This window comes from Sarcophilus harrisii, chromosome 2 (genome assembly GCF_902635505.1).
Source record: "Sarcophilus harrisii chromosome 2, mSarHar1.11, whole genome shotgun sequence".
NCBI classification, from domain to species: Eukaryota; Metazoa; Chordata; class Mammalia; order Dasyuromorphia; family Dasyuridae; genus Sarcophilus; species Sarcophilus harrisii.
This window is the reverse complement of record NC_045427.1, coordinates 565481-591845: the sequence shown is the minus strand read 5'-3', so window position 1 is coordinate 591845 and position 26365 is coordinate 565481. Positions and strand designations below refer to the sequence as shown.

Below are 26365 nucleotides of genomic sequence, written 5' to 3'. Positions count from 1 at the left end.
CGGACCACAGACCGAAGCTAGGGAATGGAAGGGGTTAGCTGTGGCCAGCGCTGCTACCCCGGGGTGTGGGCACAAGGGCCCTCGCCATTCCTAGGGGGCACATGGACCCTTCTGGAGCCTTTCTGTCCCAAGCCGGGGCCGTGGAGAAGAAGGAAAGCCTCCCCAGGGAACAAGGCCCAGGACCCGCCGACCCGACCAGCATCTGGGCCCTGGGAATCACTGGTGGCTGCTCGCGCTCAGCCTCCTCTCCCACCCATCTGCCCGCCCTCATGGCGGCGCTCCGAAGTCACAGCCTGCTCTCGCCAGTCTCTAGGCTGGGGGCCAAGGGGCCCGCCCCCAAAGAGCTGCCACGACGGGGCCAGGCACAGCACGCAGCCAGAGTCTGCCCAGGGAGAGCCCCAGCCCTGCCCACCAGCTTAGTGGCCCCCGATGCTCCTGTCCTGGGATGGAGGTGCAAGAAGCCCCCCAAACCCCGGCAGAGCCCCCCAAGACGAGCAGCCCCCCACCTCGTGGCCTCCTCCTCCTCCAGCCTCTTCTTCTGGGCCGCCTCAGCCCGCCTCCGCTCGATCTCTCTCAGCTTCTCCCGCTTGATCCGGTTGAGCTGCTCCAGGGCCAGCTGCTGCGTGTTGTAGTTCTCCCTCAGCTCCTACGGGACAAGAGCCCTGAGTCGGGACAGCCGCAGAGACGCTTCCTGGGGCCGCCCGAGCACCCACAGAGCAGGGGTCTGCAGGAGGCTTTCCTGGGGCAGGGGTGGGGGCCAGGGGCCGGGGGCCCCCTCCCTCCCGGGAGAGGCATCAGGGACGGCACAGGCCACTGAAGGAGAGAGTCCCAAAGGCCCAAGAAATCTCCCCAAACCTGTGTTAAACAGTGAAGCCCCCTGGCTTCAGGTCACGTTTGTGTGCAGGAAGTGAGCAGCCCTCCCGTCACCCTGTGTGTGCCATTCACTGTCACTAAGGAGCCCCCCAAAGTTAAAGACTGAACCCCCAAAGAGGCCCCAATGATCCCCTGAGCACCACGGGCTGGCTCGGGGGGGGGGGGGGGCCTCGAATCTAGAAGGGCCTGCAGGGGGCGCCGGCCCAGGACAAGGGGCAGGACGGGTGGTCCGGGGTCCACCATGGTGGGGCTCTGACATCAGTCAGATTGTGTGCACACACACACTTGCATGCACACACACATACTCATACACGTGCGCACACACACATGTGCATGCACATGCGGACACTCATGCACACACTCACATATGCACTCACACACACGCACATATGCACACATGCACACAATCACACTCACATACACACTCACACTCACATGCAGGCAATCACATACACACATGCACATATGCACACACACACACACTCACACACATGCACGCACACTCACACAATCACACTCCCCCTCACTGGGGACACCAGCCTCAAGCTGACCTGGGCCTTTCCCCATTGTGGTCTGACCCCATGGCCTCTCTCGCTATCCTCAGTGACCATCCCCTTCCCCTTCCAAAGGTTTCTCTCGGAGCGGCCCCCAGGCGGTGCAAACAGCCCGAGACCCTGCCCGGACACCAGAGAGGAATCTCCTCCCTCGAGGGCATCTGGGGTCTGGGGGGGGGGGGGAAGGAGTTGGAATCTTTACAAACTGTTAAGTCATTAGAGTTGATAGAGACAATAATTATCTAATTGAGCCTGGTTCTTAGCAAATCCTCTAGCTCACTAATGTATTTAAGTACTCATTGGAGTTCACACCTTTGGGAGATTCACAAAAGTTAACTTGCTCTTAGGGCCAGGGAGCCTGCTGGGAGATATCCCATAATCCTACTCTCGGAGAAGGCAGAATCAACCTTTTACACTCAGCATAAATAGAGCTTCAGTGAGCCACTCGAGAGAATTACTTGGGCATATTCCCAGGGGTCGGAGAGGAGCACTCTGGGACAGACACAGAGCACTCTGGTAGACTGAGAGCCAGAAGCCTCTCGGAGGCAAGACAGATTCACCTTGGTGCTGGCTGGAGGCTGAAGAAAGCAGAGGCAAAGGACAAAGCTGCAAGAGCTCTTAGAACCAAGCAGAGAGAGAGGCCTCTAAGAAACACTAACCGGGCTATATTGGAGACAATAAAAGATCTGAACTTTTAGCACCTGGATGTACTTGGAGTGATTAACTGAAACTAAGGCTGCCTCCAGAAAACCTCCCCAAGAAACCTGCTTTCTCCCAGAGAGAACCATTTATATTATAAAGAAGAAAAAACACCAATAGGGAGGAAGCCCCCTCTTCCCAAGCTCAGAGCCAGCCTCGGATCCTTGACCTTCAGTTTTCTCATCTATAAAGCAGGGGAGCAGGGGACGTCCAGCAGCTCCAGTGTCCCCACAAGAAGCTGAAACAATGGGTGATGGCACCCTGCACTGGTGGTCCGAGCCCTGGGACCTGTCGCCCTGCGGACAGAGCCCCCGGGACCAAATCTTGTCCCCTTCCCTGCTTGCTTGGCAGCCATGGACATGCTTATTTTCTCGGCCTCCCACAAGCCCCGATGACCCCCATGGCCTCTGACAACCCGGAATTTTACTCGGGTCACAGCCGAGTCGGGGTTTAGGCAGAAGGAGATGCCACTTTATTCCACTTTTACACCCATGGCCAGGAGTCTCTGAGGGAGCCACAGCAGCGCTGGCCCGACCCTGTCCCAGAAAGATTGCTCCGGTGGAGAGCAGGGATCGGAGGTCAGGGGCCACAGCAGCAGGAGGTCAGGGGGGTATTTTAGACAAGGACTTGGGCCAAGAGCAGCCATGCTTTCCAGGGTGACTGGACTCGCTGCTCACCCCTGAAGGTTCTGCCCCGGCCTGGGGTCCCCCAGCTTCCTCCAGGCGCTGGCTATGGGCGGGACCCCCCACCAACAGCCTCAGGTACTCCTATCCTTCCAGACCTGGAGGCTTTTTATCAATTCCAAGCAAGCTTCCCGCGTTTTCCCCAGAGATTTCCGTTCTGGATGTAGCAGCCGCCCAGGGAACCTTCCCAAGGGGCCCACGCGCTCTAAGAACTCGGACCCCAAACCATGAGCCTTTCACACAGGTGGGCCCAGGAAGCTCCATCTGCCCAATTCTTATCTGTATTTCTGTTTGAAGAGACTAAAAGAGCCCGGCAGGGACCTAAAACCGTCAGCGCCATGAAACGGAGAAAATCGGAAGCCACTGGGTACCACAGAGGTCCCCATCCCCACTCTGCTTCTACACTGTATTAGAAAGGCGCGCTTTGGCACTAAGAGAAGAAAAGGAGACTGGAAGAAAGGAGGGAACCCAATGACCACTCTTTGCAGATGGGGGCAGAGACTAAGAAACTCCTAGAAAACCAGCAAGGTGGCGGGACACAGACAGAGTCCACAGAAATCTCCAGCATTTCTCCATATTACTGACAGCCCCGTGGCAAGAGAAATTCCACTCACAATGACTGTGGGTAATATGGAATATTTGGGAGTCTCCCTGCCAAGACAAAGTCAGGAAGCACCGGAACACAACTACAAAAGGCTTTCCACACAAAGTCGGGTCTGATAAAGTGGAAGAATATCGAGTGCTCATGGGTAGGCCAAAGGAATATGATTAAGGTAGAATTGTCACTTTTATCAATCTTCTTATTCACGGCTGAACCAATCAAACTCCCAAGAAATGATGCCACAGAGCTAGAAAAAAATGCTAATTCACTCGGTAGAAAAAAAGGTCAAGAATTTCAAGGGAACTAATGGAAAAAACCGTCAAGGAAGGTGGCCTCCCTGTACCTGATCTAAAACTGTATTACAGAGCAGCGGCCCGTCAATGTTACTGGCCAGAACTTGAAACAAGGTGCTAAGTCAGGGGAATTGATAGAGACAATGATTATTTAGCCTGGTGCTTAACAGCTCTCTAGCTCAGTACATGTACTTAGTACTTACTATAGTTCCACAAGATTCACACCTTTGATAAGAGACCATATAAAGTTGGACAAACTCAGGGAGAGACAGAACTGGAAGACAGAGACCATGATGAGCCTCCTGCCTCCCCCACAGAAAGCAAGTCACGTTCAGGAGGACCTCAAGAAGCTGGCAGAGGACCTTTGTGCAGGAGCTCAAGCTCTCAGAACCAAGGAGAAAGAGAGGCCTCTAAGAAAACTAAACGGGCCCCAGGAAAGGAGACAAGACTTGGAAAGAGACAATAAAGGATTTGGACTTTAATCCCTGGCTACTTGTGTGGTGATTACTGAACTGAAATGAAGCTGCTCCCAGAGACCCCAAGGAAAACCTCAACAAGAGAATATTACATTTTAAAGAGATTATTACACATCAAAACCATTTGGTTCTGGCTAAGAAATAGAGCAGTCCATCAGAGGGACAGGTGAGATTCACAGGACAAAATCGTCAATGACTATAGTAGTCTAGTGTTTGACAAACCCAAAGACCCCAGCTTTTGGGATAAGAATTCACTGACAAAAACTGCTGGGAAAATTGGAAACCAGTATGGCAGAAAGTAGGCATTGATACACACTTAACATCGTACACCAAGATAAAGTCAAAATGGGTTCATGATCTAGACAGAAAGAATGAGATTCTAAACAAATTAGAAGAACATAGGATAGCTGACCTCTCAGACCTGTGGAGGAGGAAGGAATTTGTGACCTAAGAAGAACTAAAGATCATTATTGATCACCAGATAATTTTGATTATATTAAGTTATAAAGTTTTTGTACAAACTTAACCAATGTAGACAAGTTAGAAGGGAAGGAACTAACTGGGGAAAAAATTTCACATTCAAGGGTTCTGATAAAGGCCTCATTTCTAAAATATATAAAGAATTGACTCAAATTTATAAGAAACCAAGCCATTCTCCAATTGGCAGATGGTCAAAAGTTATGAACAATTTTCAGATAAAGAAATTAAAACCATTTCTACTTATATGAAAAGGTGCTCCAAATCACTATTGATCAGAGAAATGCAAATTAAGACCATTCTGAGATACCACCACACACCAGTCAGACTGGCTAAGAGACAGGAAAAGATAACGATGACTATTGATCGGAGGGGATTGATTGGAGGGGAAAACTGGAACACTGATGCATTGTTGGTGGAATTGTGAACAAATCCAATCATTCTGAAGAGCAGTTTGTAACTATGCCCAAAAGGCTATAAAACTGTGCACACCCTTTGACCCAGCAGTGTTTCCACTGGGCTTATGTTCCAAAGAGATCTTAAAGGAGGTAAAGGGAACCCCATGTGCAAAAATGTTTGTGGCAGCCCTCTTTGTAGTGGCAGGAAACTGAGTTGGAGAAGGGCTGAATAAGTCCTGGTATATGAATGTTGTGGAATATTATTGTTCTATAAGAAACCATCAGGAGAATGATTTCAGAGAGGCCTGGAGAGACTCACATGAACTGATGCTAAATGAAGTGAGTAGAACCAAGAGAACACTGTTCACAGCAACAAGAAAATAATATACGGTGATAATTCTGACAGATGTGGCTCTTTTCACACAGTTCCAAAGGTCTCGGGAGTATGGATCACAACAAAGCATTTTCACTTTTGTTATTGTTTGCTTTTTTCTTTCTCGTTTTTTTCTCTTTGATCTGCTTTTTTCTTGTGCATCATAATGTGTAAATATATTTAGAATTGCACATGTTTAATCTATACTGGATTACTTGCCATCTAAGGGAAGAGGGAGATGAGGAAGGAGAGAGAAAAACTGGGAATCCAAGGTTTTATGAGGGTGAATGTTGAAAACTATCTCTGCGTGGTATTTTGAAAATAAAAAGCTATTATTAAAAGACCAAAAAATGCAAGCAGTGTGCCCTTGGGCAAGCCTACAATTGTCCCACTGTAAGATGGGGATCAACCCCTCCCAGAGTTATGAGGAACAAATGAGGTGATGTCTGTAAAAGGCTCTGCATGATGCCTGGAACTCAAGAGATGTTCTAAATGGTCAGTTAGGAGCAGCCCCTCCTTCCCCAGGACAGCGGGCAATCCAGCGTGGGCTACGTATGAGCGATCCTTCTCAACAGATTTCTATACTGAGCAGCTGCTTGAGAAAAACCACATCAAAAGGAGAAAGGAAAAAAAAGGCGGCAGACAGACAGACGAGCCAACCAACCAAACAGCGTGTGCAGACACTGGGTTCCGCTCCACGTTCAGCTCTCTCTGGGCTTTCCAGCCCGAATCTGTTGGAAGGCGCCTTTCCGGTCCCCCAGCGAGCCCTTTCACGATGTAGCTCGGGCCCTTCCCCTCCCCCCAACCTCCCTCTATTTGTGCTGGTTTCTGGCCCCAGTGTGGTCGCCCCAGAGACTCTAAGTCCTCTGAAGGCGGGACGAGTGACTTTTCAGCATGTCCTGAGGGACACGTGCTAGGCACAAAAGTGGTGCCCGAGCTGAAAGGCGCTGGCTAAACCCGAGCTGCGAACGGGCCCGTTGTGCACGGGCGACTCGGGCACCAGGCAGACTTCTGACGCGCCAGGAGGTCACAGGGTGGCGGGAGCTGCGGCAGGGGAGCAGGGGGAACAGCAGAGTCTCTGCCCAGAGAGAGAAGGAGCGCTCAAAAGGGAAGCCAGGATGTCGAGTGTGACTGGTGGCGGGGATCCAGGATCTGGAGAAACGGGCACCTTTACCCGGGCCCTTGGAGGTCCCCTTCCTCCCAAAGCCTCTGTTTGAACCCCTCGGGGGCTGGCAGCGCTCACTCTGAGACAAGGCCCATGGAGGACTCTGGAGGGGAAAGGGAAAGCCGAGGGAAGGTCCTGCTCAGGCAAGTGGCTTCCGCCAAGGAGGAGAAGTTGGGGAGGCGTCCCACAGGATGAGCGCAGGATGTGAGCGGGGAAGCAGGATGTGAGTGGGGGAAGAGGCAGCTACAAACACGTGGAGAACCTCCGGGGCAAACGCAAACGGGCGCTGCCCACTGCGCTAAAATCTACACAAGGGACCTCTGCCGGAAGCTGCTGGTGATCACAGCGGGGCCTACTGGAGGAGAGGACTGAGAGACCGGTCGATCAAGCACCGACTAAGTGCTCTGAGGTCTTGGTCTCATGGGGAAGACGACATGCACGCGCTCACACACACAGAGAGGCAGAAGCCGGGATGGGCAGCAAGCAGGCGAAGCCGGGTCCCACACTCAGGCCTGGGCCCGGCTGGTCAGGAGACAAAGGGTCTTGGCCGCGGACAATCAGGAAGAGCCCGAGGTGAACCCTGGAAAGGGGAGCTTCAGAGGCCGAGCCAGCAGCCATGGGAGCCGCTGGGGTTTGGGTGACCCTGGCCTGTACTTGGGGCCCTCTGGAGGGGCTTCCTGCAAGCCTACTCCCTCCCCCACCTGCAAAAGGCAGCAGACATCAGGAAAGGAGGACCAGGAGTCTGGGAGGGGCCAAAGAGCTGTCCCCGGAGCCCCCGCAACAGCGAGAAAGGCTCGAGAAGTGCCGGCCTCCACCTCTCCTCTGGCCATGGGCAAACGGGCCCAAGTTCCTCCCCTCAAGGACTTTCTGCTCCAGCGACCCTGAGCCCACAGGACTGGGGGAGAAGGGCGGGCGCTTCCGCTCTAGGGCTGCCGTCCCTCACCACATGGCACCTGAGCCACCAGAACTCCCACAGGGGCTGCCCAGGAGCCAGCCATGCTTAGGCACCCGCCGTGGACACAGGAAGCAGCCCCTCCTGAGCAACGTCACTCCCCCCCTCGTTAGAAGAAAAGCCCTCTGAAGGCAGGAAGGGCCCCATTCACTCCCAGAAAGGCGGCCCCTGGGCCTGGAGGGAGCCCGGGTGAAGGGTGGAGGCGCGAGGGATGCATCAGGAAGGAGGGGAGGGCAACAAAGGAAGTCTCTGGCCAGGAAAGGCGCCGTCCAAGGGGGCGGCCACGTCTTTGTCTTACCTGACCAACCACACGCTGCCCCTGGAGGCCGGGCCCCAGGCCCCCCGAGCCCCGCTTTTGGCTCAAACACTGACTCACCCCCGATGCCGGCTCCCATTGAGCCTTCTCGGCCCCGGAGAGGTGGGGAGCTGGGGGCAGGCAAGAGAAAGCGAGCCCCCAGAGCGGGCCTGTGGCTCGGGCCCAGCCCATCAGAGCACAGAAGGCTAGGAAAGCGAGCAGAAAGAAAAGAGGTCCCCACGGACTGGGCGGCGGGAGGGCGCAGAGAGCCGGGACGTCGCTCCAAGAAAGCGGGCCCGCGGCGGAAAGTAACCTTAAGTAAGAGGAAGAGGTGGTGGAGACAGCTGAGCAGGGACAAAAGGCACCGCAGCATAGAGTCATCCACAGTCACACACTGAAAGATAAGGCAGACAAAAAGCCCAGTTAACCCGCGGCCCTGCAAGGCCCTCTGCGTCCTCTCCTCGCTCATGCAGTCCTCCCGCTGCTCCTGGGCGCACCGCCCGCGCCGGCAGCCAACCTCCGCCCCGACGGCCCCGCACGGGCCTCGCTCATGCAGAAGACCAGGGGCTGCCGGCCGTCGCCGCTGTCACACAGCCCCCAGGCCCCTGGCCCGAGGGGGGAATCTGCCATCGCTCCCCCAGCATCCCCTTCCCTTCACCCTGGCCGGGGGGCCGGGGTCCCTCCACAGGAACTGCTCCAAAAGCCTCCACAAACCAACCTGAGACCACAACAGAAAAGGGGTGAGGCCGGAGGCCCGCCGAGCATGCACAGCCAGCCCGGGGGCTCCTCCCGCGGGGCCTGGACCCTCTGAGGACTCACCTTTAGCTCCTGGTTAAAGGCGTCCATCTCAGAGAGCTTGGCAGCCGTTTCCCTCTCCAGGGCGTCCAGCTGCTCCTTCAGTCTCTGGCAGAGGCCCTCCTTCTCCAGGGCCTTCTTGTGGACAGCGCCGATGCCCAGGTCTGAAACGCACGCGGGCACACATGGGCACTTGCACACGGGCACTCACACACACATGCGCCCACAGGGTCATTGTGTCAGTGGCAGGGAAGCTCCCAGGCCGGGGCCGCCTCTCCTGAGCCCACACCAGAGGGAGGGCTGCCAGCACACGGCAGACAGCACCGGGCCGCAGAGCCTCAGTTTCCTCATCGTCACAGTGCCTCTCTCACAAACCAGAGGCGATCTGTAGGGAGCCAGACCAGTGCCTGGCACACAGAGGGTGCTCTATAAATGCTCTTCCCCTCCCGGGCCCTGATGGCAGCTGGGAGGCACCAGGGAAAGGCGGATGGGGCCAAGAACAACCTTCCCTGAGCTCAGACATAAGGAGGCACAGAAAAGAGAGCTCTGAGTTCAAGTCCAGCCTTAGACACTCACTAGCTACATGACCCTGGGAAAGTCACTTAAACCTGATTGTCTCCAAAGGGGAGAAGGAGCATTTATTAAGCACCTACAATGTGCCACAGGCCATACGAGGTCCTGGAGATACAAGAAGGGTCAGGACAAACCATGGGCCAGAAAGAGTGGGGGCCCAGCAGAGGGGCAGCGAGGGGCGCTCCTGCAAGTTCAGCTCATCAGGCTAAGTCGGGGGTTCTGTGGTGGAGATCAAGCACTGATGATATCAACTAGAAATTCTGCAGCGCTATGAGCACTTTGTCAGGTGCTGTGAGGCAGGTGCTGGTCTCACCCCCATTTTAGAGAGGAGGAAACTGAGGCCCCGACAAGTCTATGGATTCATCCAGGGCCACAAAGCGAGTGAGCATCTCTAAGGAGGAACTGGGGTCTGCCCTCCCTCTCCTCCCTCCTTTCCTTCCTTCCTTCCTCCCTCTGTCCTCCCTCCTTTCTTCTTTCACAGCTTCACAGAAAGGAGCCGAGGGCCAGGAGAAAGCGAGCAGGAGAAGCTGCGTGCCAGAAGAAGCCCTTTCCCTGAGGAACGCCGCCACGCCAGCTGAAGTGGGGCCTAGGCAGGGCCTCCCGAGGCAGAAGGACCCCAGCCTCCAGGGCACTCAGAGCCATTAACGGGGCCCGAAGCCTCGGGCCCCAGACCAAGACAAGCCCCTCACAGATGCCGGCTGTGGAGAGACCGTCTGGCACAAGAAACAAAGGGCCAGAGCCAAGGCCTGGTGGCCTCTGGAGAAGACAGAGTGACCAGTTTCCGTCCCACACAATTTAAAAGGTTCACTAAGGACAAAGTCAATGCCACCCAAAGCAGAAGGGAAAGTTAATTGGGAACCATGTCCTGAAAGCCTGACAGGGGTCGCCGCTCCCAAACATAGCACTGTCGTTAATGCAGCTGATCAGCTGAAGGCCATTAGCCAACTGACACCTGCCCAAAGGGTAGGAGTGGGCAGCTGTCAAAGGAAGAAGTCCAGCCATCAACAGCATAGAAATAAATTGGCTCCAAGTCACTCACTCCTCACTAAGCAGGGAGCCCCAAATCCGAGGAGCTGGGAGGCCCTGCTCACACCCATCAGATTGGTGAGTCCTTGAGGGTGGACGCATGAGGACAGAGAGCAGAGGCCTGGTCTGGAACCGCAGCCCTGAAGGCAGGGGACTGAGCGCAGGCTCCCAGGCCCACAGAGAGGGAAGAAAGGCCTGTGCCTGCGTCTACACAAAAGGTTCCTGAGGACCACTCACTGGGGCACATGCAGGGACCCGAGGGAAGCTTTTCCAGGCCCGGCTTCCACACAGACAAATCCCCAGCCCAGGGGTGCTCTGGGTGGCTGGAGATCTAGCGTCCCAGGCATGGCCCAGAAGAGCTTCACTGAGCCGGCTCGCCTGTGTTTTACCAGGGAATGGCTTTCTGCTTTTTTAACGGGGAGCTGGGGTGGGGGGAGAGGGCTGGAGAGAACTGAATAGGAGAAAGTGTGTCGGGAAAGGCCTGCAAGGGCAGGGCTGGAGGGAGGCCTTGGGGAGGCCAGTCAGGAGACTCACGGGCTGCGCTGTCCGGCTGCAGGTGCTGAACCCTGTCCTGTAAGCGCTGCTTCTCCGGTACCAGATAGACAAGCTGGTTCTGAGACTCCTTTCAGAAAAAAGAAAAGCAACCCTTCACTGGGGAGGTGCCATATTTCCACGCTGGTGTCTGATTGCTTCCATCTAAGCCCTCCCTTTCCCGCTCTCCTGAAAACAGAAAGCAACATGTAGCCCCAAAGCAGGGGAGGGGGCACACGCTGAAGGGCAGCCCCAGGCCGGGGCCAGGGGACGCACCTGGAGCTGCTGCTGAAGCTGGGTGATCTCCAGGACCCCCAGGTCACACTGCTTGTCCAGGACATCCAACTCACTCTTCCGATTCTGTTTTCTCTGCCGCATATCCTCGAGTCTCCCTGAGATCTGCTGATGTTTGCCATTCTGTCCAAAGGTCAAGGGAGCCAGCAATTAGGGTAGGAAAATAGGACAAGGAGCCTTCCTCAGAAGAAGAGAGCATCATGAAACTAAATGGGAAAATGCCATTACAAGACAGACAGATCTGACAAACTGAGCACCTAATGGGTGCTGAGCGGTACACTGAGAAAGACAGCCCCTGCCCTGGAGAAGCTCACGGTCTGAGGAAGATAGAAATAGTAACAAGAGGTAATAAACAACAGAAAATGGAGAACAAAAAACAGTCTCAGTGTTCAGTGTTCAGCATTCTCTCTCAGTTGGAAGTAGTCAGGGGAAGGGTCTTGGGTAGGACCTGAAAGAAACCCTGGAAGCCCTTCCCTATCTCTCCTCACTCAAGATCCTTTGGCCCCTCTCTCTTCTCCTCCATCCTGGTTCCCAGGGTGAAGCTCATCACTTCCCATGGATTTAATGATCACCCCTTTGCTGATGATCTCCTTCCTTTCCTGCCCCAATCTCTCTGCTGACCAGCACACCCTAACACGAAGCTCTCACCAGCGCTTCCAACTCGAGATGCAGACTCTTCTTCCTTGCTTGCAGCCGGACGATTTCTTCCTGTTCCCTATTCCGCTGACTGAGAAGCTCCTGTCGGCGAATTCTCTCCCATTCCAATCGGCGCTGACGCTCCAGCTCTTGTTTTGCAGCCTGCAAGAAAGAAACAAAATGACTGACGACAAGTGATCCTCAGGTTTTAAAGTGTGAAGGCCCTCACACTGCAAACCACAGTGAGTTCAAAAAGAAGAGGCAACCGAAGAGTCATATTATAAACAGTTTGCAGCAACAGGCTGAGTTATTAACCAAAAGAGAAAAGAAATCATTTTGGTTCCTTGAAACTGAAACTTTTTTGCATGAATGAAATCACATAGACAGAACCAGAAGATAAAATGTGGGATTGAGGGGGAAAAAAATCTTTGTATCCAAAGTCAAATGAGGGTCTGCTATCCATGAGAAAAGGGAAATAAGCCAAATTTTAAGCCTGAGCCCCATCCCCAATACACAAGTTGTCAGAAGCATTTGCTAAGAAACCGCTGGGATTTTTTGCACAGGGGATGACATAGTTGGACTTGCAGTCACTTTGGGGGGTAGAATATCAACTAGAGTCAGGACAGACTTGAGGCAGGCAGACTGACCCCGCCAGTCTTCCCCAGCAGCTACTGCCATAGTCCAGGCATGACAGGATGAAGGTCTGTACCAGGGTGGGAGCAGTGTCAGAGGGCAAAAGGGGGCATGTCAGAGATGAAACCAACTAGAGGGGCTGCAGAGGTGAAACCACCAGGCCCTGGCAAGGAGGGCCGGCATTGCTCCTTTGGTCACCAGTTCCTAGTGCCCAGTGGGAACCTAATCAATACTTGCTGACTTGACATGAGGCTGAGACTGCAAACCTTAGTTAGCAGATAGTCTAATCACTCTTTAAGATCAAAATCCACACACAGATCGGCTTAGGAGAATGGGACCTGGGCCTGGGCCTCCTCCAGGGGCACCAAGTTTACCAGAAATTGCACTCCTACCAAGGGGCCAAGAGGCTCCTCCTACCACTTGATAGCCCTTAAGTCATTGTGCACAAAGGGCCCCAAGTCCTCACGTGCAGAAATAGCTCGATGAAGCTGCTGCAGCCAATTCTGAGCTCCAAAAAAGGAAGGCAGTTTGGGGTCTCACGGAAATGAGTATTTTCTTGGCATTATCAGTTGGTCGCTGACAGACAATGGATAGAGGCAGTGGGTGGAGATCTGGCTTTCACACCACGAGACACGCCGGGGCTCGGGTTCTTCTGTCTTGGCTTCATCCCGGCTGAGGGAGCCTGGGCAAGTGCCTAAACCTCTCCGGGCTCACAGGCAGAACGGCGCTCTCGGAGAGTGAGTAGGACAAAGGAAGACCCCTGGGGACAGTGTTCTGCACCAAAGACAACACCCCCGATCGGTGATGCTGCCTTCAGGTATTAGGGTGAGGGACACACATTCACCGTAAAGTGGAACGAATTCTCATCAGCAGAAGGAAGACCGAGACTTCACCTGGTCCTCACACACTTTTGCCAAATGTGCAGATGGAGGAACCTTTTCTAAGCAGGGACCTTGCAAACAAGAGACAGGCAGTCTGTGGTCTCACTCCTTTGGGTAAGTGTCCAGGGAGTGGCTGAGAGTCACTCACTCAAAGCCTGAGTGAGCTTAGTTGCCGGGGTCCCTACAAAGACCTGGCTGGGAACAGGAGAGAAGATCCAAAGGTTGGGGGCAGGAGGGTTTCATCTTGGGTTACTGGACGGTGATTTGGGAACACATACTGGGGTCAGAAAGTGGCATCTGAGAAAGGGATGATGATTCAAATACAGGTGAGAAAGCCAAGTACGCTCTAATGAAGGCCACTCCCCTCCACCTTCCCACTTTATGTGTGACTGTCCCCCAACCCCAAGCCCATCATTCACACAGCAAGTGAAGTTCAGGCCTTCAGCATCCTTCCCCAAGCTTTACACACATGTAAACAGAGAAGGTGAGGAAAGGAGCACGGGCTTGTAGTAAATGCTGCCTCACTGAGCCCTGGGAAAGTATTTGGCTAGTCTAAAACTCATTAAAGAGCTCGAAACCAAAAGCAAAGGTGAGAGACCTGACTCGGTGCCTCTGATGTCTACAGACAGGATAGGGGCACATGTTCTGGGAGACCCGAACCAAGGAGCTAACTGGTGGGGGGCGGCCTTGAGATTTGGAGGGTGGAGGCTGCTGAGGGCCCCTTGGGCCAAAGGCAATGGACAAATCCGGAGAGAGGGGAGGGGGTCTGGGAAGAGATCAGGAAAGAACACGTGGAGGGAAAGCCACAGAGGCAGAGACAGAAGGAGACAAGAGGGCTGTAATCTTCTGCCCAGAGCACAGCGGCTAAAGTCTTCTCAACTTAACAGATGATCATTTTTTGTCTCAAAACGGGTGAGGGGCCCCTCTCAAAAATGAAGTCCTGACAGGGGCCCGACAGAGAGGAAAGGGAATCGGGCACAGGGAATGAAGGAGGGCAATGGAAGGTAGCACTGCAGGAACATGATGTGAGGTCACCCACTGCAGCCTGATCAAGCTTGGGCTTTCCTTCCAAGGCCAACAAACCAAAGGAGAAGAGAAATGTCACAGACCCAGCCGAAGGACACCCCGCCATGGACCTCGATCAGGGATGGAGCCTGAAGCAGTCGGCATGGGGTCCCACAGCAGCCTCTGCTGCTAAGAGTCCCACAAACTCAGAGCCACAGAGCCAGTGCCGGGACCCGCCAGCGATGAGAAAGAGGAACAGAGGCTGGGGGCTGCTCAAGGGCAAACATGGATAAAGACGTGTTCCTTCAGAGCTTCTGTCGCAGTGGCGGCAGCCCGGACCGCCTGGGGCCAGCTCCCCAGGCCCAGGCCACCCCAGGGCCCTTCCAGCCCTGAGACGGTGGGACTTGTTGGGGACAAGGGAACTCCCACTCCAAGTCTGGGGGCCACGTGTCAGGCAGTTGGTCCAAATGTGCCGAGCCCCGCCTGTGTCCCAGCCCCTGGGGAGGAAGCCTTGAGCCCCCGGGAAGGAAGCCCCAGCGCAGCACTGAGCCCATTACCTCCCGCCTCTCCGCCTCTCTCCTGCGCTCCTCCTCTCGCTGCCTCTCTAGTTCCCGTTGCTTCTCCAGTTCCAGCTGCCGCCGCCACTCATGCTCCTGCAGCAGCCGCTGCTTGCGCTCCAGCTCTTCCTTCTCCTTCTGCGCCTTGCGCTCGGCCTCGCGCTGTTGCTGCTCCAGCAGCACCTGCCGCCGCTTTTCCAGCTCCAGGTTCCCACGCTCATAGTTGGCTTTGCGCTTGTCCTCAAAGGTCACTAAACAGGTGACAGCAGCGTGAATGCCCGGAAGCCCCCAGCTGCGAGCATCCTCTTCCCCCGCCCCCTCACAAGGACCCCAGGTCAGGCCGTGGCTCTCATGTGGACTTCTCTCTGCAGCCCATGGAGGGTCCCCGTGGCCACCCCCACCAACGTAGGCGGCTGCTCCCACGCTCTCTCCGTGCTGGCTCCCAGACACCCGCCCCCTTGACCCCATCCTACACAGACTGCCCACCACGCGGCTTGCACGGTACCTGGCAACTTTTTCTGGGGTGGCTCTTCCTGGGTTCTCTCGTAGCAAGACTGAGCTCCATTGAGGGAATCAGCAGGTTTTCCTCCTCTAGGAAAAAATGAGCAGCGGTTGGAGACAATCTCTGTAGCTGAGTTCTCTGGAAAGCTTCTGGGGCGGGCCCTCGGACCCCAAGCGCGTGGGAGTAGGGCGCGAGGGGGTCTTTGCCGGTAAATCCTGCCCAGGACCTCAGAAGGCTTCCCAGGACTCTCCCTCTCCCCTCGTGGCTGGGGACTTGACGGCCATCAGGACGCAGACGGATGACGCGGCCGACTCCGTACCCAGCCCCCTGCTCTCCCAACTTTCTCTCCACAACCTCTATGAGAAGGTCGAGGCACAATGGGCCCTGGCGGGCAGCGTCCTGGGCTGAGCCATCAAGAACCACAGAGTGACCCTCTGCCTCTCAGCCCCGGGGCTCTCGATATCTGGTGATTAAGGATAGGGCCGGCGTGGCGCACTCCAGGGATTTCTGGGTCCCCAGAAGCTGCACAGACACCAAGACACGGGCCAGCTGGGGCTCCCCTTCGTTGAAGGGGTTGAAGGGTTGAAGAGTCGGTGGACTCTTCAACGTCCGGGGGTGCAGGGCACAGAGCGCTGCCCTTGGGGTTAGGAAGCCTGAATTCTGATCCTGCCCCAGAGATCTGCCAGCTATGGGACCCTGTGCCAGTCATTTTGCCTCTGCCTCAGTTTCCTCAGCTGTAAAATGGGGACAGGGACAGCGCCTTCCTCACAGGGTTGTGGCGAGAAACGAAAGTGTCTTTGTCAGCTTAGCCCAGCTTCTTACACCCCATGAGAACTGGCTCCAAGTCTGTCCTCTTGTCCCCTCCCTCCAAAAGCACCCGGGTCCGCCCGCGCGTTTCCGATGCTCCCGGCTGCAGCGGGGCTTCTCCACCTTGCCGGGGACCCCCTCCCCATGAATTCAGGAAGCGCCCCGCCCCCCCAGCAGCTGTGCTGTCCCAAATGAAAGGCATCGAATGTGGACAAAACCAATGCAGCACAAGCTGAGAGAACGAAGTTAACGGGTTAAAGAACAAAGCTTCCGGGGAACGTCTCGAGAAAGATTCGAAACCTACAGAAACTGTAGGAATAAATAAGGAGAAACGTCGCCCCCTAAGAAAAAAGTGGCCAGAAGATGCCAGCGGGCAGTTTTCATGAGAAAACAAGTAAGACCAATCATCAAATAACAGGAGGCTCCAGATCATCCATCACACAAACAAGCCTCCGGTCTCCCGTCCCCCAATCTGGCAAAGACGACCAAAGAGAAAAACAGGAATCATGGGAAGATGGGGACGCTGACGCCATGGAGGGCTGGGGGAGATTCGGGGGCCGCTCTGGGAAGCCAGTCTCTCAGACTTGGCAACAGCAGCCTGGGCATGGGCCTTGCCAAAGGCGAGCCCTCCCGTGTTCCAAAGGGCCGAGGGCAGCGCCCGCCACGACGGCCAAGACTGGACATGGCGAAAGTTTTAAGTCTGAGCCGGAAGAAAGTAGGAACATGAACGGCCCAGACCAAACCCAGGGCTCCCTGAACTTATATCTTATTAGCTGCAAGAGTCCTATGGGAAGCCCTGGGAAGTGACAAAGAGAAACGGGGGCCCCGAGGACACACAGACTCCCCGGGCCCAAAGCTGCCTGCGCCAGGGCCGACCCATTCACTTGGAAGGTGGGAGGCTGTGAGAAGTTCTGGGGAAGCCCAGGGAGAGGCCGGCAGCCTCAGGCACTTCAGGGGGCAGGGAGTGTGCACAGGCGCCCAGCGACGGGGCCTGTAGGTACAGAACCTTGGCAAGGGAAGGTTGCTCCCCACCCGCCACCTGCTGCCTGCCCGTGGTCTAACCCGGGGCCCCTGTCACCCCTCTTTGGGCCATCCCACAGCGCCCAGCCACACAAATGCGAGGGCCCACCGTGGGCCTTGGCCGGGGGTAGACAAAGAGAGATACCCTCCCATGGCCTTCACTCCTCCAAGGAAAACCACGTCTCACCGAGAGCGAGGACAGAGCCAGGGTCTGAGCTGGGAGGTGGCTGATCATGGCTCCCTCAGCTGCCTCGTGGTCCCCCCTCCCCCCCAGGCTAGGGCAGGGTCACCCCGGCAACAGCCAATTCCCCAGGGTCTGCAGCGTGCTCACCTGAAAGGAGGCGGCACCAGCTCCGGAGGCAAGGTCAGGGGCAGCGGCTGCCCGGCTCTGGCCATGTCTGTGAGATGCATGGCCAGAATAAACTCTTCCGCTTTGAGCTGCCCGTCTCCATCCACGTCGGCCAAGTTCCTGAAGGAAAAGGCGTGAGACAGAATGGCCCTGATGAGGGCAATAGACCAGCCACCCAAAGGCGCCGCCGCCCTCCTGGGGCAACAGCCTGTGATGGGGGCTCAGACCCTGAGGTCCGGGATGCTCAGTGACACCCGAGTCACCTGGGCAGTCAGAGGAAGCACGAGGAAAAGCTGCTTTGCCCACCCTCCAGAAGCCGAGGGGCTAACGGAGCCCAGGACTGCCCCGGGACCCGCCATGACTGGCCACTGAACCATGGGGCCTCCCTGGCCTTCATCCCGGGGCGCCCACTCGCGTCTCTGGGCCAACCCCCTCCTCCTTCTCAAGAAGTCCCAGGGCCGGGCCCAGATATGCCCGGTGACCGGCTCCCGGGACCATGGGTGTGGAGTCAGAGAAGACTGTTCAGATTCCCGTTCTATGGCCCTAGCCCTCGAGACCGTTTTTGGGCCGTGTCCTTGAGCGGGAGTTCTGGGGGGGTTCTGACATAAAAAGAGAGGTTCCACTCAAGGGTCTCCCTAGTTCTCAAAGGCCCTGGGTTGCTCCTTCAAGTCACTCCCCCGCACACTTACCAAATAGTAGCCAGCTGGGTCTGGGAAAGGTTGGACTGGAGCAGAGCGTTGCGAGCCTGCAGACCTGGCAGAGAAAAGCAGAATGTGGGGTCAACAAGCCAGCCCTGAGGGGACGAGCCGGGCAAGGCTCCCCCGAGGATGACTCCCAGGGCTCCAGCCAGCCTGAGAGACAAGGGCTGGCCCGTGGCGGGAGCTCCACCTGCAGGCTAAAGGCCAGCCCCTCCCCAGATCCCTAGGGGCAGGGGGAGCCCCTCAGCTTATCTGGGGGCAAGCACCCAGGCTCGGTGGGTCTGGAGGCAATCAGGAAGGGAGGGCCTGGTCCCCAGGCAAGAACGGGCTGGATCAGAGGCAGGCACCAGTTCTCCTGGGCACAGTGTGGACTAGAGTTCGGCTGTCCCCTGCAGCCAGCTGGCAGGGCTGACTCCGTCTACCCCGTCCCAGGCCCGTCACTGGGCTTCCTCTCCCTGCTCTGAGCTCTGCCAGTCGCCGGGGGGCTCTTTCCTGGCACGGAGCTGGTGCTGACTTGAGCGTGCCTGCCACTCGCCCGGGTTCCAGGCCCAGACGGTTCGCACGAGCGAGCACTTGGCCGGCCATCCTGCTGTCGCCCGAGCTCCTCCCAACCGCCCGGTTCTCCCCCCGGCTTCTCCCTCTGCCTCAGAGCCTGTCACGCCGTTGCCCCGTCCCCCTTCCCCCCTTCCCCAGATTCAGGGGCTCCCTCAGCCCTCAGGGGTTCTCCACAGCCACACCCGCTGATCCCAGCCCACAGCAAGGATGTGCCCAGGCCTTTATCCCCGGCCCTGGACAGATGAGCAGCTCCCCCCAGTAAGGTTTGGGGGCAGGGTCGGCCATTGCTCCGAGGTCACGGGCCACATCCCTTGGTGGTGCCCCGCAGAGGCCTCCCCCTGCCACTGGCAAGTAGGTGCCAGGGAGCGAGGAAGAATCGGGGGTGCCAGAGGCTGGCCCAAGCAGGGTATGCGATGGCACCTGGGAAAGGCAGCAAGAGCTTTCGATGCCCATTCTGGAGGGTGCCCTGGAAACTGATTCAAGGCGGACCGCTGCCCCGGGGGTCTCTGCCGAGCGATCGCTGCCCGCCGTGAGTCCATCACCCCAGCCCTCATCCCACTCTTGCTGCCCTCCCCGAGGGTCTCGGTGTAACCCTAAATTCTCCCAGACTCCAGCCTAACAACCTGCTGGGCAGCTGTCCCCGATGTCCTGCAGCATTGAAGGCTCAGCACAAGACAATGCCCCTGCTCCCCAAAACGCGGCCCCCCCCTTTCCCTTGGACACCCCCTGCTGTAGTTTTCCTCCCGCTGCAGAGGTCTGCGTAGCCAACTGTCTCTCTGGCCCCTCTTAAGGCGCTTAAGATCTCCCCTTCACCCGCTCCCCCCAAAGTGGCTCAGCCGTGTGCTCCCCAGAGACGGGAGCTTTGGGGGCTGGCATCTCCCCCTCCTCGCCGGGGCCCGGGCTGTTTCCCCCCATGGCCTGCTGCTGAGGCCGCCTGTGGGCCCATCCAGGGTATCCCAGGAAGGTTCTGTACACTCGCCACAGCGAGATGGTCTCGGGAGGAGGGCCCGCTGGCCTTCGAGGAACTAGGACTCCTCCGCCGGATTCCCACCCGGATCTCCTGGCCCCTAACAGGGGAGCTCCCGGCCATGGGGCGCCAGGGCAGCCCTCGGAAGGCCGCGCTCTCGCTCACCTGAGAGGTAACCCGTCATGCCCTTGTCCAAGCTGTTAAACTTCTGCCGATACTTGAGTCTTGAGGGCTGCGGGACGGCCCAGTCGGAGGTTCCAGCTTTGGGGGAGCCCCCCGTCAGGGAAGCCGTGGAGGACGTGGAGCTGCAGGGAAAAGAAGCCACTGCAGGGCGGGGCGGGCCTCCCCGGGGCCCAGGCTCCCGGAGATGCCCCTCAGGAGGGTGGGCGAGTGACGGACACACTGGAACGAATCAATGTGCAACCGGCCATTCGGCCCCCACAGTCGCCGGCCGTGTCCCGGGCTCCAAAGAGCTCTGCGCCATCCTGGAGGAACACGCTGCCGGACCACAGCTTACCACGCAAGAGCCCCAAGATTAACCTGACAGGGTGGGGGGAGGGGGGGCGCTGCCCTTGTTCCTAACTTGGAACACCAGACAGGACACTCTGGACGGTGCAGGGGGAAGCCACGGGCCCGGCTGCCACATGGGAAGTTGGGGAGACCCTGGGGCTGGAGCCAAGCCTCGGAAGCAGGGCGGAGGCAGGCCCCCCAGACCGGGTCCGAGAGGAGACCCTGAGTGCTCTGTACCTGCTCGATCCCAAGTCGATCAGAGACTGCGCCTTCTGGATAGAGGAGCCGCCGAAGCCGCCCATCAGGAGGCTGTACGATGACGTGTGAGGCAACGCTGGAAGGAAGCAGTGAGAGGGGGGGTCGTCCCTGGCCAATCCCTGGCGGGGACCCCCGGCGCCACCCCCCGGCACCTACTTGCTGAGGAGAAGGGGACAGCCACGGGCTGCAGCAGAGCGGCCGTTCCATTGGGCAGCGACGATGTGCTCACGGAGGGCACCAGGGGCGCGGGCATTCCCAAGGGAGGGAGGGACGTGACGGAGGGCCGGGAGGAGCCGGGCGCCAGGGGGGCAGCCGCAGGCACACACTGAGGGATGGACAGGTTGGGCATGCTTCCCATTCCTGTGAGGGACACACCGGGCCTCCAGTGAGACCGAACGCCCCCGCTCCTGGTGACACCCCGGCCAGGCCAGCCTTGGGCCGCCCCTTTGAGACGGGGACACCTCCGGGGGGCCGGAAGGACCACCCGCCGCCTCCTTCTCCACGCTGGGGCCAGGACAAAGGGGCTCAGAGCCCAAGGGTCCCAAGTCACCTCACTTCCAAAACACAAAAGGGGAGCAGAGGCTCAGGTGCCCTCTCCGCAGGGCGGGGACCCCCTCAGACAAGAGGCAGAACCCAGTGGGCCCGGAAGGCCTAGGGACCAGGACTTCTGGAAACCGTGTCTAAGCCTCCCAGGGAACCGCTTGTCTTCCCTCACAGAGAGGAGGTGTGCCCTGAGAAAAGGGGGGCCGCAGAGCCAGGGCTGCCCTTCTCACACGTGGCGTGGGACGGTCACTGAGGGTCTCTGCGGGGGAGGGAGCCACGCACACCCTCACACCTAATATTATTCTCCAGGGAGGCCTGAAAGCCCCCGGGCGCCTTGTGAGCCTGCCCTGGGGGGGAGGGGAGGTGGGCAAGGAAGCCATGGGGGCCTCCATGACCGCGGGGTCCCAGAAGGTGCAGGGCTGCCAGCTGTCAAGGCCAGCAGCCAGGCCAGTGAGGGCTCCAGGGGAGGCGGGGCCGGGGCCAACCCCCGGTCCCTCCCCACCAGAAGGGCTTCTCAGGGGCAAAGCCACGCCTGGGCCCGGCTCCGTGGGGGCTTTGGGCAGCGACCCCCAGCCAGGGCTCGGCCCAGCCCGACCAAAAACCACACATTTCCAGACCTCCGCAGGACCCCATCGGCATGAACTGTGGGCGGGACATCTGGCTACTGGGTCCCAAGCGATGGGGCCCCCAAAAGCTCCCCCAGCACTGCCCAATGGCTTAGAAGCTGCCTGCCCTAAAATCTGCCCCCCCCCCCCCCCCGGGTGGGCCCCCCCCCCCCCGGGATGGCCAGAGATCGCCCGGGCACTGCAAGCCCTAGGTGTGGTCCAGTGAGCCCTGTCTGAGGAGGGTGACCAGCCTGCGGAGAGGGAGGAGGGGGCGCATGCGGCCTGCGGAGAGGGAGGAGGGGGAGGAGGGCGCGCACGGCAGCCCGAGCCTCTGCTTCCCTTTTTGTGCTTTGGAAGTGGGGTAACTCCAGGTCCCTGCGGTCCTCGGGCCTCCGAGCTGTGCCCGGCCATCGGCCGCCCCGCTGTCCTGGCCCAGAGGGTGGTTCCCAGGCCAATCCCCCGCCCCCTGGGTCCAAGGGGCTGGATTCTGTCCTGGCAGTCAAGGCTGGAGAAGGGGCCGGGTTCTAGTCTCCGCTTTGCCCCCAGAGGCTGCCTGACTCCGTCCGTCTCCTGGGCAGGTCTGGAGCCCCCCAATGGTGCCCACGCGAGGCCCCAGGAGGTACCGAAGCGCGCGGACGCCAAGGGGGAGAGCACGGGAGGCTGCTTCATGACTGGGGGCAGGGCGGCCGGCAGGCGCTGCCCTTGCAGCGTGAGCTTGATGAGCTTCATGGCGATGGAGAACTCCTGCTGGTCCATCTTCCCGTCCTTGTTCAGGTCCGACAGCGTCCTGAGGGCAGAGACAACGAGGGCACTGGCCCTCCCCTTGGCGCAGCCAGAATGAGGGAAGCCTGCCAGAGCGCAGGTTTTGGGGCCCCGGGCCGGGGCCCGCGGGGGTCCGCCCCCCCCTGGAACTGGGACGGCCAAAGGAGGGACAAAAGGAAAGGGCGGGGGGAGGGGGGGAGGGAAAAAGGAGAGGGGCCCAGGGGCCGGCCCTCCCAGGAGCCCCGGGCCCCACGCGCCCCGGCGCCCCCGCATAAGGCCGGGGCGGGTGCCCGAAGGGAAGAAACCCCAACGTCCGGCTGGGGAGGGTGGGGGTGGGAGGACCCCCGGTCACCGGCCCGGGAGGGGCCCCACCGGCGCGGCCCCTTCCCCTCCGCAGAGCCGGAACAGACCCCCACCCCCCACCCCCTCCAGCCACCCCCACGTCCTTCTGTTCTAGCCTCACACCCCGGAGGGTCTCGAGGCCCTGCCCAGGGCCCCCCCCTCCACCGCCGCCATCCCCGCGCCGGGCAGCGCCGCCCAGCCCAGCCCCTGTCGGAGAGGTGCCACCAATCCAGCTGAACAGGAGCCGGGAGGCCGGAGCGGAAGAAAACCGCCTGGTCACCCCGGCCAAAAAAGGACAAGAAGAGCCGTCCAGCCCATCCATGGCCCATCCATGAGAACGACGGGTGGCAGGGGACCCCGGGGGGCTGATTAGAGCACAAAGGGCCATTCCTCCCCGGGAGAAGGGGGGAAGTCCCTGGGGCCAGGGAGATGGGCCAGATCTGCTCCTGGTGAGAGCCTGGGGGTCCTCGGCCCCTCCCTTGCCAGGGTGTTGCAGGAAGACCCCAGGCCTGGCACACAGGAGGCGCTTCATACATGTGGGTCCCCCTTCTTTGCCCCCAGAGCAGCCTCTGCCCAGCCAAGGACCCGTCTTTGCCGGCCCTGCCTCCTTCCCTGGTCCCCGGTCGAGGCGGGGACGGTCATCCCCGGACAGGGGAGGACCGAAGTCCCGCCCGGGCACCGACGACCGTGATGTGTCCCTAGCGGCCGGAGGGGCTGCCCAACCCTTGCCGGTTTGGTCCCCTCCCCGAGGGATCCACGCTGCCCGAACACAAGGGAACCCGAGATGCGCCAGAGGGAGCCAGCATCCCCCTGGGAGGGACCACCGGGGCCGGACGGCACAGAGGATGGGGGGGTGCTGACACTGGCAAGAATGCGCCCAAACAGCGCAGATGTCCACCCCGAGGCTAGCTCCCCGCTGTGGAGGAGGGGAGGGGGAGGAAGGAGGGAGAAGGGGGAGAATCGATTGAATAGGAAGAGACGAAACTAACCAGGATGCTGGGAAGCGAGGGCCGGGAAGGAGTCCCCCCAAGGTCCGGCCACGCTTGTGAAGCTGCCGCTTTAATAGCAGGTGCCCTTGTGGAGGGTCTAAGGGAGAGGCCCAGGGCTCCCACTGGCTGCCCCATGGAGGCTGGGCTGGCGGAAGCAGCGCGGGCCCTCGGAGGCTGCAGGCCCCACTCTCTCAGCTCCAGCGGTTAGAGGGAGCCCAGTCCAAAAAGAAGCCCAGAAGCCCTGGCCCCCCGCCCCGCCCCCCCTGTGCCCCCCGCCCCACACCCCCTTTGGTCTCACCATTCATGATGGCAGGAAATTGAGCCATCATGGTGCGGGGCCAGCCTGGCAGCTCTTGGCCATCTGCAACAAGAAGAGATGTGTCACTCAGCTCCCCTGTCCCGCTCCGTGGGGTCGGGGCGTCCTGACAGGGACCGAGGAGCCGGGAGTCACAGTGACTCCTGGGAAAGGAGCCGAGTGTCCTGGGCTGCAGCCAGCCCAGCTGGCGCCCCTCCCTCCCTCCCTCCCTCCCTCGGCAAGCGGGGTGCTTCCTGGGCACTGGGCACCCTGCCGGGCACGAGGGATGCAGACGTTCCCTCAAAAAGCTTCCATTCTATCCCCAAGGCCAGCTGGGGGCAGGGGGTAAACCAGAAGACCCCACAGGAGGCAGGGGGCTGAATTCTGAAGGAAAACCAGGGCTGCGAGGCAGGAGGGTGACGATGGAGGTGAGGGCACAAATGAGGGCCGGCCTAGGAGAGCAGGAGCCTTTGGCAAAGTCTCCCAGGAGCCCAGAGCCCAGGGAGGGGCTGGGGGGGGGGGGGGAGAAGAGGAAGGGGGTGGGGTCAGGCTCCGGGTGTGGGAGCAGCAGCTGAGGCGGCCAGACCGGCTCCTCGGGCCCAACTTGCCGCCCCGCCTCAGAGGAGCCGCCCAGTCAGTGGGGGCGCTGCCGGGTGATTGGAGGAGGGGCCCCGTTTTGGGGGATATTTATCATTCTCTCCGTGGGGGACTCCTGTGAGGAGGCGCGCAATCTTTGTGTCATGATCCACTGAGGAGACCAGCCAACACTGGGCCCAACTTGTCCCACATGCCGAGGGGGAGGGGTGGGAGAGGGCAAGGGGGCCAAAGTCCTGCCACATGGACGTGGCCATCCATCCCCTCACTCTGACATCCTGTGGGGTCAGGCCCAGCCTCCACTTTGGAGACCCTGGCCCGGGGGGAGCTCTCCCTCTCCCCTTAAAACACACACATCTCATAAGGTCAGAAGACAAAGAGAATGTCGAGTTCTTTCTCTCGACCAGACTCAGTGGATCGAGAGACAGGCACAAGCCGGCATTTCTGAGGGTCGTGGGCCCTTAGAGCCACAGGACATGGGGAAACTGAGGCCCAGGGAGGCGTCAGTGCCTGAGGTCGCAGAGACGCCGTGGGAGAAGCAGGGTTTAAACCCCATCCTGCAGACGGCCATGGCGGCCAGCCAGGGCTTGATTATGTGGGGGAACGACGGCTGAGCTGGGTTTTGCGCAGTCATTACCCAGTTTTCTCAGATTTCATAAGGACATGGCCAAGCTCAGAGCCGGCTCCAGGATAAATGGTATCCCCAAAGCCAGACGGGAAGCCAGAGGACGAGAGACGCTTCCCTTCAGGAACCTCCCACACCAAACGCTTCTAAAATGAGCCCTCGGGAAGGGCAGCCGAGCCAGGTTTCCAGCCCTCAGTCTACACAGGAACAGGCAGCAGAAAGACCGTCGGGCAGAAGAGAGCATTTTTGCCTCATGTTACACTCCCCACAAAGAGACTGAGAATGTGAGATTAGGAAGTAAAAGGCCAGATTCTGTCACCACGCCCCCCCCCCCCCCCCCACACACACACACACACATCGGGCCTCCAAAGTCATCCAGTTCAACTTGATTTCACAAGCAGCGGAAATTCGAGACCAGAGCGGGAATGACTTCCTTGCTTAAAGAACAGAAAGAGACGAAGGGGAGGACAGCAGTGGGGAGCATGACTGTCCAAGGACACCGGCTCTGAGCCCCAGCAAAGGACATGTTGGAAACAGGATGGCTTCTGTCACAGGGACTTGACCCCAACATTGACTTGGGAAACTCTCAGCCTCCTGTGAATGAGATTCCCCCAAAGCCCGAGGGGACCCGACACCTGTCAGACTCTAACGCTTCCCCAAGAGCCGGCAGGCCTGGAAAGGCCTTGGTTACAACTTCAGGTCCCAGGGCCTTCGTCTTGGCTCCTGGGGAGGCCGGGCCGAGGGCTCCCCAAGGAGAATCCCTCCTCTTCGTGCTAGCCCAGGTCGGGCCCCCTGAGGACTCAATCTTGGCCATCCCCAGCCTCTGCAGGTCATGAGCGCCACAAGCAGGCCGAGAAGGGGCAACAGGGAGGGAGGAACTGTGGGAACCATCAAGGGCACACAGAGCATGTACAGCGTTTAGGGTCCCAGGGTAACTGGGGGACCTATTCCCCCCCCCCCACCCCTGGGCACCAGCAGCTGGGGCTAGAAAAGGCCTGCTGGCAATGCTATAAACAGATTAACAGAGCAAGGATCAGCCTGCCCATCAGGCCTCTGGCGGAGGGAAGAGTTTAGGACAAGCATTGTCATGTTTCACACTGCATCAGAGTTACGTACATGACATTAGAGAGCGCTTTACAAAATGTAAAGGGGATCGTTTTGATTATATAAAGTT

General features: G+C 58.8%; 1 protein-coding gene across 1 annotated transcript in view; it reads right to left on the bottom strand.

Moving 5' to 3' along the window:
- ITSN2 (intersectin 2) overlaps positions 1-23010 on the bottom strand; it is a 41441-nt gene extending 18431 nt beyond the window's left edge. Inside the window, exons 1-15 of the mRNA XM_031954087.1 lie at positions 22770-23010; positions 22208-22495; positions 20593-20796; positions 20416-20512; positions 19834-19973; positions 18138-18201; positions 17431-17568; positions 15276-15361; positions 14771-15021; positions 11707-11856; positions 11041-11181; positions 10768-10855; positions 8659-8798; positions 8153-8233; positions 507-646 (exon numbers count right to left, since the gene is read on the bottom strand). Of these exons, the coding sequence (XP_031809947.1) occupies positions 507-646; positions 8153-8233; positions 8659-8798; positions 10768-10855; positions 11041-11181; positions 11707-11856; positions 14771-15021; positions 15276-15361; positions 17431-17568; positions 18138-18201; positions 19834-19973; positions 20416-20512; positions 20593-20796; positions 22208-22495; positions 22770-23010 (2249 nt within the window). The remainder of the gene's footprint in view (positions 1-506; positions 647-8152; positions 8234-8658; positions 8799-10767; positions 10856-11040; positions 11182-11706; positions 11857-14770; positions 15022-15275; positions 15362-17430; positions 17569-18137; positions 18202-19833; positions 19974-20415; positions 20513-20592; positions 20797-22207; positions 22496-22769) is intronic.
- Positions 23011-26365: the final 3355 nt, after the last annotated feature.